This window comes from Ranitomeya variabilis, chromosome 2 (genome assembly GCF_051348905.1).
Source record: "Ranitomeya variabilis isolate aRanVar5 chromosome 2, aRanVar5.hap1, whole genome shotgun sequence".
In the NCBI taxonomy this organism is placed as follows: domain Eukaryota; kingdom Metazoa; phylum Chordata; class Amphibia; order Anura; family Dendrobatidae; genus Ranitomeya; species Ranitomeya variabilis.
This window is the reverse complement of record NC_135233.1, coordinates 744,818,186-744,835,572: the sequence shown is the minus strand read 5'-3', so window position 1 is coordinate 744,835,572 and position 17,387 is coordinate 744,818,186. Positions and strand designations below refer to the sequence as shown.

At 41.0% G+C, this 17,387-nt stretch overlaps 1 protein-coding gene across 2 annotated transcripts in view; it reads left to right on the top strand.

Moving 5' to 3' along the window:
* Positions 1 to 17,387, top strand: part of GRIK2 (glutamate ionotropic receptor kainate type subunit 2) — a 1,301,067-nt gene that overhangs the window by 810,114 nt on the left and 473,566 nt on the right. For both annotated transcript variants that reach the window (XM_077289658.1, XM_077289656.1), the window contains one exon: positions 13,100 to 13,306. In XM_077289658.1, the coding sequence (XP_077145773.1) occupies positions 13,100 to 13,306 (207 nt within the window). The remainder of the gene's footprint in view (positions 1 to 13,099; positions 13,307 to 17,387) is intronic.

Sequence of the window (17,387 nt, the reverse complement as noted above, 5' to 3'; positions counted from 1 at the left end):
GGACCAGCAGAGTCATTTCCGAGGTTCATTCCTCGGTGTTGGCAGGGCATCCGGGAATTTTTGGTACCCGAGATTTGGTGGCTAGGTCCTTTTGGTGGCCTTCCTTGTCATGGGATGTGCGGTCATTTGTGCAGTCCTGTGGGACTTGTGCTCGGGCTAAGCCTTGTTGTTCTCGTGCTAGTGGGTTGCTTTTGCCCTTGCCCGTCCCGAAGAGGCCTTGGACGCACATTTCCATGGATTTCATTTCTGATCTTCCGGTGTCTCGGGGAATGTCTGTCATCTGGGTGGTGTGTGATCGTTTTTCCAAGATGGTCCATTTGGTACCCTTGCCTAAGTTGCCTTCCTCTTCCGATCTGGTTCCTTTGTTTTTTCAGAATGTGGTTCGTTTGCACGGCATTCTGGAGAATATCGTGTCCGACAGAGGATCCCAGTTTGTGTCCAGATTCTGGCGATCTTTTTGTGCTAAGATGGGCATTGATTTGTCGTTTTCATCTGCCTTCCATCCTCAGACTTATGGTCAAACGGAGCGAACTAATCAGACACTGGAGGCTTATTTGAGATGTTTTGTTTCTGCGGACCAGGATGATTGGGTGACCTTCTTGCCATTGGCGGAGTTTGCCCTTAATAATCGGGCTAGTTCCGCTACTTTGGTTTCGCCATTCTTCTGCAACTCTGGTTTTCATCCTCGTTTCTCCTCAGGTCATGTTGAGTCTTCTGACTGTCCTGGGGTGGATTCCGTGGTGGATAGGTTGCAGCGGATATGGAATCATGTGGTGGACAACTTGAAGTTGTCACAGGAGAAGGCTCAGCGTTTTGCCAACCGCCGCCGCGGTGTGGGCCCCCGACTTCGTGTTGGGGATTTGGTTTGGTTGTCTTCTCGGTATGTCCCTCTGAAGGTTTCCTCTCCTAAGTTTAAGCCTCACTTTATTGGTCCTTATAAAATTTTGGAAGTTCTTAACCCGGTTTCTTTTCGTTTGGATCTTCCGGTGTCGTTTGCCATTCACAACGTGTTCCATAGGTCTTTGTTACGGCGGTACGTTGTGCCTGTGGTTCCTGCTGTTGAGCCTCCTGCTCCGGTGTTGGTTGAGGGCGAGTTGGAGTACGTGGTGGAGAAGATCTTGGATTCTCGTCTCTCTAGACGGAGGCTCCAGTATTTGGTCAAATGGAAGGGCTATGGTCAGGAGGATAATTCCTGGGTGGCCGCCTCTGATGTTCATGCGGCCGATTTGGTTCGTGCCTTCCACGCTGCTCATCCTGGTCGCCCTGGTGGTCTTGGTGAGGGTTCGGTGACCCCTCCTTAAAGGGGGGGTACTGTTGTGAACTATACTTTTTGGCTCCCTCTTGTGGTCACTAGTGATTTGGCACTTGGATTGTCTTTTACCAGGTTTGTGCTCACCTGCTTCGTTAGGCCTGGGGTGTTGCTATTTAGACTTCCTGGATTCTCAGTCCAGTGCCTGCCTTCGTTGTAATCAGTTCACTTCTGTTTGCTCCTGTCTTCAGGTTCTGGTTCTTTGCAAGATAAGCTAAGTCCTGCTTTCGTACTCTTGATCATTTGCATTGTTCATATTTTTTGTCCAGCTTGTACAATATGTGATTCCTGTTATTGCTGAAAGCTCTAGGGGGGCTGATATTCTCCCCCCACACCGTCAGTCGGTTTGGGGGTTCTTGGATATTCAGCGTGGATATTTTGCAGGGTTTTTTGCTGACCATATAAGTCTTCTTACTATATTCTGCTATTAGTCAGTGGGCCTCTCTTTGCTAAATCTAGTTCATTCTTACGTTTGTCTTTTCTTCTTACCTCACCGTTATTATTTGTTGGGGGCTTGTATTACTTTGGGGTCTTTTCTCTGGAGGCAAGAGAGGTCTTATTTTCCCTGATAGGGGTAGTTAGTAGTGTTGAGCGATACCGTCCGATACTTGAAAGTATCGGTATCGGAAAGTATCGGCCGATACCGGCAAAGTATCGGATCCAATCCGATACCGATACCCGATACCAATACAAGTCAATGGGACTCAGGTATCGGACGGTATTCCTGATGGTTCCCAGGGTCTGAAGGAGAGGAAACTCTCCTTCAGGCCCTGGGAACCATATTAATGTGTAAAAGAAAGAATTAAAATAAAAAATATCGCTATACTCACCTGTCCGACGCAGCCGGGACCTCAGCGAGGGAACCGGCAGCGTTGTTTGTTTAAAATTCGCGCTTTTACTTGGTTACGTGAGGTCCCGGCTTGTGATTGGTCAGGGCGGCCATGTTGCCGGGACGCGGACCAATCACAGCAAGCCGTGATGAAATTACGTCACGGCTTGCTGTGATTGGTCCGCGTCCCGGCAACATGGCCGCCATTAACCAATCACAAGCCGTGACGTCACGGGAGGCTGGACATGCGCGTATTTTGAAAAGCGCGCGTGTCCAGCCTCCAGTGACGTCCCGGCTTATGATTGGTCACGGCGCCATGTTGCCGGGACGCGGACCAATCACAGCAAGCCGTGACGAAATTACGTCACGGCTTGCTGTGATTGGTCCGCGTCCCGGCAACATGGCCGCCATTAACCAAACACAAGCCGTGACGTCACGGGAGGCTGGACACGCGCGCTTTTCAAAATACGCGCATGTCCAGCCTCCCGTGACGTCCCGGCTTGTGATTGGTTAATGGCGGCCATGTTGCCGGGACGTCACTGGAGGCTGGACACGCGCGCTTTTCAAAATACGCGCATGTCCAGCCTCCCGTGACGTCACGGCTTGTGATTGGTTAATGGCGGCCATGTTGCCGGGACGCGGACCAATCACAGCAAGCCGTGACGTAATTTCGTCACGGCTTGCTGTGATTGGTCCGCGTCCCGGCAACATGGCCGCCCTGACCAATCACAAGCCGGGACTTCACGTAACCAAGTAAAAGCGCGAAATTTAAACAAACAACGCTGCCGGTTCCCTCGCTGAGGTCCCGGCTGCGTCGGACAGGTGAGTATAGCGATATTTTTTATTTTAATTCTCTTTTTTACACATTATTACATTAATGTTGTTGCGATACCCGATACCCGATATCACAAAAATATCGGATCTCGGTATCGGAAATTCCGATACAGCAAGTATCGGCCGATACCCGATACTTGCAGTATCGGAATGCTCAACACTAGTAGTTAGTTCTCCGGCTGGCGCGAGACGTCTAGAATCAACGTAGGCACGTTCCCCGGCTGCTGTTAGTGTTTGCGCTAGGATCAGGTATATGGTCAGCCTAGTTACCACTTCCCTATGAGCTGGTATTTATGTTTTGCAGACTTTGCTGTAATCTTAGAGGTCCCCTGCCATTGGGATCATAACACTGGTGTCCTTTTTGTCAGTGCTCCACTCTGGGGTCAGCTCTGACGCAGCTTCAATTCCCCAGAACCCTTGTCTCTGCTCCTGTCCCTTCCTTCTTCTTAGACTAACTGCCCAACAGACTTAACTGACTCCTCCCCCCGACCAGAGAGAACAACTCCCCTGAAGTCAGGTCTAGAGCTCCCCCTCTGGTCCAGAACAGGATTCGTGATGCATGCTGTGTATTACATGGCATGGGGACCCCTTCCTGCCTCCAGGCATGACATCACCCCACAGAGGGAGGCAATATCACCATGGCAACCAGACTCTGGGGTGCCACACTTGCAGTATCTTCAGTTATGGAGATACCCAGCATTGCTCTTTCAACTGCAGAGTGACCGTCAACGTGCTCATCTACCTCCATTTTAATCAATACGAGATGTAAGTGCTGTACCCGGCTGCGGACAGTATACATTTGACAGAGCTGTGCTGTGCAGTACTGCAACTGAACTTAAGGTCTCGGACAACTACTTTATTTTTTCAGAAACATATAAAAGTACTTTACAACTCCATGGATAAAATAATATAAGTATATTCAAGGTGAATATTGTATAGAGACAAAGTTCAGGTGAATTTATGAGTTCTATAATATAGAGAGTCTTGCAAAAGTATTCATCTTCTTGGAATTTTTTATGTTTTGCTATCTTGCAACCTGGAATTTTACTGTTTTTTTTTTGAGGGTTTGCATCAGTTCTTGTAAAGAACATGTCTACAACTGTGAACATTTGTTTTTTTTCGTATTGTGAAGCAAACAACAAATAAGGCAAAATAACTGAAAATGTCCGTGTCCATAACTATTCACCCGCCTAAAGTCAATACTTTGTAGAGCCTCCTTCTTTGGCAATTTCAGCTGAAAAATCACTTTAGATAAGTCTCTATGAGCTTTCCACATCTTGCCACTGGGACTTTTGCTAATTCTTCAAGGCAACATTGCTTCAGCTCCTTCAAGTTATATGGTTTCCTCTAGTGAACAACAATCTTCAAGTCCGGCTACAGATTCTCAGTTGTATTAAGTTCTGGACTTTGACTAGGCCACTCCAAAACATTTAAACATTTTCCCTTACACCACTCGAGTATTGCTTTAGCAGTATTATTGTAATGTTAGAGGGTGAATTTCCATCCCAGTCTCAAGTCACTGACAGACTGAAACAGATTTTACTCAAGAATATCCCTGCATTTCACATGCTCCATTTTCCCATTTACTAGAACAATTTTCCCTGTCCCTGCTGCTGAAAAACAACCCCACAGCATAATGCCACCATCAATTTGTTTTACTGAGGGAATGCTCTTGGGGTGATAAGCTGTGTTGGTTTGGGGCCAAACAGGGCATTTACCTTGGTGGCCAAATAGTTCAATTTTGGTCTCATCTGACCACAGCATCTTCCTCCATACATTTGGAAAGTCTAACACATGTTTTTTTGGCAAACTCAAAGGAAACCTTACAATTTTTTTGTGTAAACAAAGGGTTTTTTTGCCCACTCTTCCATAAAGGCTGCCTCTATGGACTATATGGCTTATTTTGAATGTATGCACAGATACTCCAGTCTTTGCTTGGGAACTCTGCAGCTCCTTCAGGGCTACCTTTGGTCTCTGTGCTGACTCTCTGATTAATGCCCTATTTGATCGAGCTGAGAGTTTTGGTGAGCATTCATTCCATTTGATGATAATTGATTTGATGATGCTCTGGGGGATCATCAGAGGTTGGGATATTTTTTATACCTCAACCCTGACTTGTACTTTTGAACAACTTTGTCGCTGACTTGTTTGGAGATCTACTTGCTGTTCATGGTGTTGTTCAGTTAGTGGTGCCTTTTGCTTGATGGTGTTGCAGCCTCTGTGACTTTCAGAAAAGGTGTGTATATACTGTCTGACAGAACATGTGACACTTAGATAGCACACAGGTGGACTTCTTTTCACTAAGCATATGACTTATGAAGGTAATTGCTTGCATCAGAAATTTGTAGGGGCTCCATAGCACAAGGGATGAATACATATGCACATGCCCAATTTTCAGTTATTTGATCAGATAAATTTAATCGATGCTTATATTTTTCTTTCTTCACTTCACCAACTTCTGATGCATCTCACACAAATCAGATTACAAAATTATTTAAACACAGATTGTAATGTAAGAAAATAAATAAAAACCTAAGGTGGGTGAATACTTTCGCAAGCCACTGTACATACAGTGGGGCAAAAAAGTATTTAGTCAGTCAGCAATAGTGCAAGTTCCACCACTTAAAAAGATGAGAGGCGTCTGTAATTTACATCATAGGTAGACCTCAACTATGGGAGACACACTGAGAAAAAAAAATCCAGAAAATCACATTGTCTGTTTTTTTTAATCATTTTATTTGCATTTTATGGTGGAAAATAAGTATTTGGTCAGAAACAAACAATCAAGATTTCTGGCTCTCACAGACCTGTAACTTCTTCTTTAAGAGTCTCCTCTTTCCTCCACTCATTACCTGTAGTAAAGGCACCTGTTTAAACTTGTTATCAGTATAAAAAGACACCTGTGCACACCCTCAAACAGTCTGACTCCAAACTCCACTATGGTGAAGACCAAAGAGCTGTCAAAGGACACCAGAAACAAAATTGTAGCCCTGCACCAGGCTGGGAAGACTGAATCTGCAATAGCCAACCAGCTTGGAGTGAAGAAATCAACAGTGGGAGCAATAATTAGAAAATGGAAGACATTCAAGAACACTGATAATCTCCCTCGATCTGGGGCTCCACGCAAAATCCCACCCCGTGGGGTCAGAATGATCACAAGAACGGTGAGCAAAAATCCCAGAACCACGCGGGGGGACCTAGTGAATGAACTGCAGAGAGCTGGGACCAATGTAACAAGGCCTACCATAAGTAACACACTACGCCACCATGGACTCAGATCCTGCAGTGCCAGACGTGTCCCACTGTTTAAGCCAGTACATGCCCGGGCCTATCTGAAGTTTGCTAGAGAGCATTTGGATGATCCAGAGGAGTTTTGGGAGAATGTCCTATGGTCTGATGAAACCAAACTGGAACTGTTTGGTAGAAACACAACTTGTCGTGTTTGGAGGAAAAAGAATACTGAGTTGCATCCATCAAACACCATACCTACTGTAAAGCATGGTGGTGGAAACATCATGCTTTGGGGCTGTTTCTCTGCAAAGGGGCCAGGACGACTGATCCGGGTACATGAAAGAATTAATGGGGCCATGTATCGTGAGATTTTGAGTGCAAACTTCCTTCCATCAGAAAGGGCATTGAAGATGAAACGTGGCTGGGTCTTTCAACATGACAATGATCCAAAGCACACCGCCAGGGCAACGAAGGAGTGGCTTCGTAAGAAGCATTTCAAGGTCCTGGAGTGGCCTAGCCAGTCTCCAGATCTCAACCCTATAGAAAACCTTTGGAGGGAGTTGAAAGTCCGTGTTGCCAAGCGAAAAGCCAAAAACATCACTGCTCTAGAGGAGATCTGCATGGAGGAATGGGCCAACATACCAACAACAGTGTGTGGCAACCTTGTGAAGACTTACAGAAAACGTTTGACCTCTGTCATTGCCAAAGGATATATTACAAAGTATTGAGATGAAATTTTGTTTCTGACCAAATACTTATTTTCCACCATAAAATGCAAATAAAATGATAAAAAAACAGACAATGTGATTTTCTGGATTTTTTTTTCTCAGTTTGTCTCCCATAGTTGAGGTCTACCTATGATGTAAATTACAGACGCCTCTCATCTTTTTAAGTGGTGGAACTTGCACTATTGCTGACTGACTAAATACTTTTTTGCCCCACTGTACATGTATAACAACATAATCCTCAACTCCATTTGCTCAGATGCAGGCTAAAACTTATAAGAAACCTCCACATACTGTACCTCACTTTTGTCTGCAGGCATTAAATATTGTATTGCTCTCCAGACCTTCTGAGAATAAACTTTCTAATGTTATAGCCAAAGGTTTCAAATTTTGATGCACCAGTTCTGAGCATCTGCCATAATTTTTTAGTACCTCAGTTTCTATACATTCATACATAGTTGAGTCACCTGATCTTATGTCAATGCTGAAAGTAATGTTTTGGCTAAACTTCTTTAGAATACTACCTCTAATGATACTTCTTCAAATAGTAATTGAGTGTATGCAAAGTATGAAAAACTGGAAAATCATATTTTCAGCCCCTTCACACCGAAGCCTGTTTTCACCTTCCTGACAAGGCCAATTTTTACAATTCTGACCACTGTCATTTTATGAGGTCATAACTTTGGAATTCTTCAATGGATCCCACTGATTCTGAGATGATTTTCTCATGACATATTTTACTTCATGATATTTGTAAATTTTCTTTCATATAACGCGTTTATTTGTGAAAAAAAATGAAATTTGGGTAAAACTTTGAAAATTTTGCAATTTTCAAACTTTTAATTTTTATGCCCTTAAATAAGAGAGTAATACCACACAAAATAGCTAAAGGGAACCTGTCACCAGGTTTGGCCGATACGAATTATGGCCACCTCCTTCCAGGACTTATCTACAGCATTCTATAATGCTGTAGATAAGCCCCAATCCAACCTGCAAGAGAAGAAAAATAACTTTTATTATACTCACCTAGGGGCGGTCTGACCCGATGGGTGTTAAAGGTCCTGGTCTGGTGCCTCTCATCTTCTTGCGATGCCGCCCTCCTGCTTGCTTCATCGCTCCCTGGCATCGCACTCCTGCACAGGCATAGTTATCTGCTCTGTTGAAGGCAGAGCAAATTCCTGCAGTGTGTAGGCACTGGGCCTCACTTAGCTTTCCCGCTGCCTGAGCACCGCAGTACTTTGCTCTGCCTTCAACAGGGCAGATAAGTACACCTGTGCAGAAGCGTGATGCCGAGGAGCCATGAAGCAAGCAAGAGGGCCACGATCATAAGAAGATGGGAGGCGACAGACCAAGACCTGTGACACCCCTCAGACTAGACCGCCCCACAGGTAAGTATAATAAACTTATTTTTCTTCTTTTCTGGTTGGATCAGAGGTTTATCTACAAGCATTATAGAATGCTGTAGATAAGCCTTGAAAGGCGGTGGCTGTAACTCATATTGGCCAAACCTGGTGGCAGGCTCGCTTTAATAAATAACATTTCCACATGTCTATTTTACTTCAGCCCAATTTTTGAAACATTTTTTGTTAGAAGTTATAAGGTTTAAAATTTGTCCAGCAATTTCTCATTTTCACAACAAAATTTGCAAAATCACTTTTTTAAGGACCATCTCTCATTTGAAGTGACCTTGAGGGGCCTACATGACAGAAAACACCCAGAAGCTACACCATTCTAAGAATTGCGACCCTCAAGGTGCTCAAAACCACATTCAAGAAGTTTAATAACCCTTCAGGTGCTTCATAGGAATGTGGAAGGAAAAAATAAACATTTACTTTTCTTTCACCAAAATTTTCTTTAGATGTAAATGTTTCTACTTTCCCAAGGGTAACAGGCAAAAATTGACAAACAATTTGTTGTGCAATTTCACGGCAGGGCTCGGAAGGGAAGGAGCGCCATTTCATTTTTTGAATGTGAAATTTGCTGGCATAATTAGCAGACGCCATGTCAAGTTTGGAGAGACCCTGATGTACCTAAACAGTGGAAACCCACAGCATGTGACACCATTTTGGAAACTAGACCCCTTATGAAACTTATCTAGATATGTATTGATTCCACAGGTGCTTCACACAAGTTTATAAATCAGATCCGTGAAAATAAAAAAGTCACATCTTCCCAGATAAATCTGTTTTAGCTCCAAATTTTGCATTTTTATAAGGGTGACAGGAGAAATCGCTCCATAAAATTTGTTGTACAATTTCTCTGTAAACTGATACCCAATATGTGAGGAAAATAACTGGTTGGCTGCATGGCAGAGCTTTGAAAGGAAGGATCGCCATGTGACTTTTTGAATGCAAATTTGCTGGAATAATTAGCGGACGCCATGTCACATTTGGAGAGCCCCTGGTATACCTAAACAGTGGAAACCCCACCTTGAACACCTTGAACCCCCAGGTGTTTCAAAAAGTTTACAACGTTAAGCCATGAAAAAAATCAAATTTTCTTGTAAAAAACTTTTTTAGCTCCAAATATTGTATTTTCACAAGGGTAACAGGAAAAAATGGACCCCAAAATTGGTTGTGCAACTTCACCTGAGTTTAACGATACCATATATGTCATCAAAAACTACTTTTGAGGCACAGTTCAAAGCTCAGAAGGGAAGAAATGCAATATTATAGTGCAGATTTTGCTGCACTTGTTTGGGGGTACCATATTACATTGGCAGAGCCCCCGAGATGCCATCACAGCAGAACCCCCCATAAGTGACTCCCATTCTCAATGAATTTATCTAGGTGTGCAGTGATTACATTAACACCACAGATGAGTCACAGACTTTTATACCATTGAGCAGTGAAGGTAAAATAATCTATACTTTTACCACCAAGATTGTGTGTTAGCCCCAATTTTTACATTTTCATACTGGCAATTGGATAAAAATGGCACCAAAACTTATCCCACAATTTCTACTGAACGTGGCAGTACCCCATGCTACTCATGCTTCTGGAGAAACACACCTGTAAATTAGGTGGGCTCTCATCACTGCGGAAATGCCAAGCATGTGGGTGCTAAATGTGGTTTAGGCACACTGGGGCTCAGAAGGGAGGATGGCATTTGGATTTGAGAGCAAAGAATTTGCTGAATTTCTTTCGGGGAGTGAGGAGCCATTTCACTTTTCCAGAGCCTTTGTGCTACCAGTAACACAGAAGCCCATAATACTTCCTTTAACCCCTTCCCGACATGTGACGGAATAGTACGTCACATGTCGGGACCCCCGCTTTGATGTGCGCTCCGGCGGTGAGCGCACATCAAAGTCGCGACATGTCAGCTGTTTTTTACAGCTGACATGTGCGCGCAATAGCGGCGGGTGAAATCGCGATCACCCGCCGCTATTAACTAGTTAAATGCCGCTGTCAAACGCAGACAGCGGCATTTAACTACCGCATCCGGCCGGGCGGCCGGATATGAGCGCATCGCCGACCCCCGTCACATGATCGGGGGTCGGCGATGCTCCTCCATTGTAACCATAGAGGTCCTTGAGACCTCTATGGTTACTGATTGCCGGTGGCTGTGAGCGCCCCCCTGTGGTCGGCGCTCACAGCACACCTGCATTTTAGCTACATAACAGCGATCTGATGATCGCTGTTATGTAGCAGAGCCGATCGGGCTGTGCCTGCTTCTAGCCTCCCATGGAGGCTATAGAAGCATGGCAAAAGTAAAAAAAAAAAGTTTTTAAAAATGTGAAAAAAATAAAAAAAATATAAAAGTTTAAATCACCCCCCTTTCGCCCCAATCAAAATAAATCAATAAAAAAAACCCCAACCTACACATATTTGGTATCGCCGCGTTCAGAATCGCCCAATCTATCAATAAAAAAAAAAGCATTAACCTGATCGCTAAATGGCGTAATGAGAAAAAAAATCGAAACGCCAGATTTACGTTTTTTTGGTCGCCACGACATTGCATTAAAATGCAATAACGGGCGATCAAAAGAACGTATCTACACCAAAATGCTATCATTAAAAACGCCAGCTTGGCACGCAAAAAATAAGCCCTCACCTGACCCCAGATCACGAAAAATGGAGACGCTACGAGTATCGGAAAATGGCGCAATTTTGTTTTGTTTTGTTTTTTGCAAAGTTTGGATATTTTTTTCACCACTTAGGTGAAAAATAACCTAGTCATGTTAGGTGTCTATGAACTCGTAGTGACCTGGAGAATCATAATGGCAGGTCAGTTTTAGCATTTAGTGAACCTAGCAAAATAGGCAAGCAAAAAACAAGTGTGGGATTGCACTTTTTTTGCAATTTCACTGCACTTGGAATTTTTTTCCCGTTTTCTAGTACACGACATGCTAAAACCAATGATGTCGTTCAAAAGTACAACTCGTCCCGCAAAAAATAAGCCCTCACATGGCCAAATTGACGGAAAAATAAAAAAGTTATGGCTCTGGGAAGGAGGGGAGCGAAAAACGAAAACGGAAAAACGGAAAAAGCTCCGGGGGTGAAGGGGTTAACAGATAATGGATCCGAGTGAGGGCTTGATTTTTTGCTGATTGGGTTGAGGCTTTTTTTGGGATCATTTTACTTAACATTTATGATCACATTTATCTGGTGCTCTACGCTGAGCTCTTACATCGGGGTTTCCATATAAATCTCCGAGTGGCATGACAGATGAATCCCCTGATGGTCTCATTCACTATAATGAGGCAGCAGAGTTACTCTAGACTCTGTCTGGCCTCTGTTCAGCAGTGTCCTTCTTTTCATAAGTGCACAAAACTGTGGCCAACAGCACTTTTTGTGCAATCCTAAAAAAAACGAATACCGCCATATCACAGGTCTTATGGCGACCACCGTAGCAACATCTGCCTCATTATAGGGAATCTTCTGCCAAGGGTTCCACAGTGTAAGCAAGCAGCATAGAGTGCAGTGTAACTGTGCGCTGAGCCTTACTGCATTCTTTGCGAGGCAGAATGAAAAAAATCAACAGCATGTTAAGAATTGGTTTTATTTATTTTTTGCGCCATTCTTCATGCAGTATAAGTGATTAGGCGACTTTATTCTTTGTGTCAGTGCGATTACAGCGATACCCGATTTATATTGCGTCTGTATGCTTGGCTGCTGTCACACACCAAAAGATGCTATTTATTGCGAAAACTAGTTTTTACATCACCATATTTTGAGAGCTATAATTTTTCCATATTTCTGGCGACAGAGTCATGTTATAGCCTGTTTTTTGCGGGACGAGCTGATGTTTTTATTGGTACCATTTTCGGGCACATGACAATTTGACATATGATGAGAAAGCATTGCTTTTTGCCTCAGTTTGTATTTTTTTTTTACAGTGTTCACTGAAGGAGCTAACTTGTGGAACATTTTTATAGAGCGGGTTGTTGCGGACGTGGCAATACCAAATTACTTTTGTTGTTTATTTTTTTCATTTACATAAATAAATGTATTCATTGGAAAATATTTCTTTTTTTTGTTCTTTATTTGGGGATTTTTAAAAAAAATATATATATTTTTACAACTTTTTAATATATATTTTTTTTACTTTTTTAAATGGTCCCAGGATGGGACATCACTATACAGTGTCAGATTGCTGATCTGATACTCTGCAATTCTTTGGCACTGCAGAGCATCAGAGCAGCCTCTGACAGACAGGGATGGAGGCATGTCAGTGCCTTCTCTCAACAGGCACTCACAAGCCACCTTCCCTGTAGGACCCAATAATAATATATAATATATATATGGTTCTTTAAAGAGAAATAAATGATAATAATCAACAATAATAGAATGGATATTCTATTATTTTATTCTGAGACTAGAAACATTTCAACTATGAAATGCTTTTTTGTGACATAAAAATATTCTATTGTATAAAAACAGCACCAAATTAGAGAGCTCTCTAAAAAAATGTAGGTACAGATGATAGAGCCAAAAAGAACATTGCACCATTTTTAAGATTTTTCAAATGGTTAATTACAAATAGGTTATTGATTACACCAGTTACCTCTATTTACTGGTATATCTGAAAACGGTTTAAGAGCTAACATGAGAAATGTGGGTTTACAATTTAGAAAATGATTTGTTGTATCACCTTACAAATAGTATTGAAGTGACAAACGTGCTATGGACTATGGACAAATTAAGCCAGAAAAATCATTTTATTGTACAGGAAGAACCTTATGTGATGTTTAAGAAATCTGATAAACCACTCTATGGAAAGGAAAGATTTGAAGGCTATTGTATTGACCTACTTCAAAAGTTATCTGAAATCCTCGGATTTAAATATGAAATTAGATTGGTGGAGGATGGAAAATATGGAGTCAAGGATGACGCCACGCAGCAGTGGAATGGAATGGTTCGTGAGCTTATGGACCATGTAAGTTTTTGTTTGTTTTTCGTATTTTTATATCTATACAACATGCATAGTATCAGAATCTTTTAATTTCTTTTACTTTTGGAAATGTTTTATATCTTTCCATTTATGCTTATGTTGTTGTTAATCTTTGCATTTTACCAGCCATGGGTGAATGCATTAAAATGTTTTACTGATTATGCCAGTAGATAAAAAATGCAATATTTTGACCAAAGTGCAGCAAATACCACTGAATCATTTGAAAATGTATAACTAAAATTGTAGCATTAACTAAAAAAAACAACTTGTTCTAAATGGGTCATAATGACCAGGAAATTTTATCAGTTTTTTCCACTTCTCTTTGCAACAGGCAGAAGTTTTACTATATAAGGCTTTACTTAATGCGGGACAATATATATATATATATATATATATATATATATATATATATATATATATATTTTTAATTCTGTTGTAGGGTACATATTAATTACAATGTTATTTGTGATATATAGTACAGTAGATATGGAAAGAAAATTAATTTTTGTCTTAGTTTTTTGCAATATTTTTATTGTTCACGATTTAATCTGTTAAATTAATAATCTGTAGAATTAATTCTCATGGTTTCTACAGTCATGTAGATGCCTAATAAGTAAAGGTTTTTGTTTTGCTTTTTTTGTATTACTAAAATATATTTTATATGAAAAAAATCATGATTATATATGATATATAAAGCAAAAAGAATACAGCAGCATTCTGTAAGTGGTAATATAATTATTATTATTATATACTTATAATTATAAACTTATATACTTGGCCAATTTATGAGAGCCAAGGCACAATTTTCTTTCATGGACCCTAACCTAATTTTTATATAACTTGTCTCTCCTGGGCTAAAAAGCTACAACTTTAAAGGGCATGTAGAAGCCAGCATAAATTAAAAACAGCCTGCAGCTTATAGGACGAGTTATTAGTCAAATATGGAGGCCGTCACCATCTCCAATAGTATACTACTAAAATAAAAAATCTGACCATGCACCTCGGAACAGAATAAATCAAGTGTGAACAGGTTTAAGCTGCCATGACTGCATAATACATAAAAAGAATACATGCATAATATATGCCAGAACCTTAGGTATAAGTAATGACCATAGTCTGTATGGGAAGCTCCCAAAAGAATAGGGACAATGTCAGAGAACAAAAACAGAGCATATAAATCTCAAGAGATGTAAAAATTATTGCATATAAAAAGTATAAATGTATTGGTTATATTAAAAGAATTAACAGAAAAGTACACAAAATAAATACAAAAAAATTACAAGTGTCGGGAGAATGGTGAAGACACAATCAGTGACCGTACACACAGGCAAACAGAAGAATATAGCAGCACTCTGTAAGTGCCAAGATGTATAGAAACATTGACTATATGAAGCTTGGCATTGTTGCTATATTGGGCACACTTACAAAATGAAGGTACTTAGAGCAAAAAAAAGAAAAATATATATATAAATATATATATATATATATATATATATATATAGATATATATATATATATATATATATATATATATATATATATATATATATAGATATAGATATATATATATAGATATATATATACATATAGATATATATCCAAAAATGACAGCAGCACTGCCAGTATCATCAACACCAGGCACATTCCAGCTCTTTCTATGGAGCATTCCTCAACTGCTGAAGTGCTGAATAAAGAATCCTTACTTTTGCACTTTGCTGGACATGCTGCCTCCTTTTCTGGAAATACAGTACAGACCAAAAGTTTGGACACACCTTCTCATTTAAAGATTTTTCTGTATTTTCATGACTATGAAAATTGTACATTCACACTGAAGGCATCAAACCCATGAATTAACACATGTGGAATTATATACTTAACAAAAAAGTGTGAAACAACTGAAATTATGTCTTATATTCTAGGTTCTTCAAAGTAGCCACCTTTTGTTTTGATGACTGCTTTGCACACTCTTGGCATTCTTTTGATGAGCTTACAATTTTCATAGTCATGAAAATACAGAAAAATCTTTCAATGAGAAGGTGTGTCCAAACTTTTGGTCTGTACTGTATATACACTACCGTTCAAAAGTTTAGGGTCACCCAGACAATTTTGTGTTTTCCTTGAAAACTCATACTTTTATTAATCAAATGAGTTGCCAAATGAATTTAAAATGTAGTCCAGACATTGACAAGGTTCAAAAAAGATTTCTACGTGAAATAATAATTTTCTCCTTCAAACTTTGCTTTCGTCAAAGAATACTCCCTTTGCAGCAATTACAGCATTGCAAAACTTTGGCATTCTAGCAGTTAATTTGCTGAGCTAATCTGGAGAAATTTCACCCCATGCTTCCAGAAGCCCATCCCACAAGTTGGTTGGCCTTGATGGGCACTTTTTGTGTACCATACGGTCAAGCTGCTCCCGCAACAGCTCAATGGGGTTGAGATCTGATGACTGTGCTGACCACTCCATTATAGATAGAATACCAGCTGCCTGCTTGTTCCCAAAATAGTTCTTGCATAATTTGGAGGTGTGCTTTGGGTCATTGTCCTGTTGTAGGATGAAATTGGCTCCAATCAAGCGCTGTCCACAGGGTATGGCATGGCGTTGCAAATTGGAGTGATAGCCTTCCTTATTCAAGATCCCTTTTAACTTGTACAAATCTCCCACTTTACCATCAAAGCATCCCCAGACCATCACGTTACCTCCACCATGCTTGACAGATGACATCAGGCACTCTTCCAGCATATTTTCAGTTGTTCTGCGTCTCACAAATGTTCTTCTGCGTGATCCAAACACCTCAAACTTGGATTCGTCTGTCCATAACACTTTTTTCAATCTTCCTCTGTCCAAAGTCTGTGCTCTTTTACCCATATTAATCTTTTATTAGCCAGTCTCAGATATGGCTTTTTTTACCACTCTGCCCTGAAGGCCACCATCCCGGAGTCGCCTCTTCACTGTAGATGTTGACACTGGCGTTTTGCGTGTACTATTTAATGAAGCTGCTAGTTGAGGACCTGTGAGGCATCAATTTCTCATGCTAATGTTCTTGTCTTGTTGCTCAGTTGTGCAGCGGGGCCTTCCACTTCTCTTTTTACTCTGGTTAGAGCCTGTTTGTGATCTCCTCTGAAGCGAGTAGTACACACCGTTGTAGGAAAACTTCAGTTTCTTGGCAATTTCTTGCATGAAATAGCCTTCATTTCTAAGAACAAGATTAGACTGTCAAGTTTCACATCAAAGTTCTTTTTTTCTGGCCATTTTGAGAGATTAATGGAACCAACAAATGTAATGCTCCAGATTCTCAACTAGCTCAAAGGATGATCAGGTTTATAGGTTCTCTAATCAGCCAAACTGTTTTCAGCTGTGCTAACATACTTGCACAAGGGTTTTCAAGGGTATTTTAACCATCCATTAGCCTTCTTACACAGTTAGCAAATGCAAAGTACCATAAGAACACTGGAGGGATAATTGTTGGAAATGGGCCTCTATACACCTAGAATAAAATACAGCTAGAATATTCATTTACCATATTAACAATGTATTGCGTATATTTATGCATCACGTAATGTTAGCTTCATTGGAATGGAAAAAACTGTGCTTTTCTATGAAAGATAAGGAAATTTCTAAGTGACCCTAAACTTTTGAACGGTGTTATGATCCTTAGTGGTTGAGGATCACAAATTACTCCAGCAAGGTGACTAAACATAGGACAAGCTCTAGGGAGGTGGAAAACTGGACTGACCGCAAAACTGAACCTATCCAACCACACTAGAAGCAGCCGGTGAACGTGTCTATAATCCTAGATGTCTCGAGCCAGCCTGAGGAACTAACTACCCCTAGAGAGAAAGAAAGACCTCTCTTGCCTCCAGAGAAATAATCCCCAAAAGATATAGAAGCCCCCAACAGATAATAACGGTGAGGTAAGAGGAAGGCACATACACAGGGGTGAAAGCAGATTCAGCAAAAGAGGCCTACTAATTCTAGATAGCAGAAAATAGAAAAGGGGTCTATGCAGTCAGTAAAAAACCCTTACAAAATATCCACACTGAGATTTCAAGAACCCCCACACCAA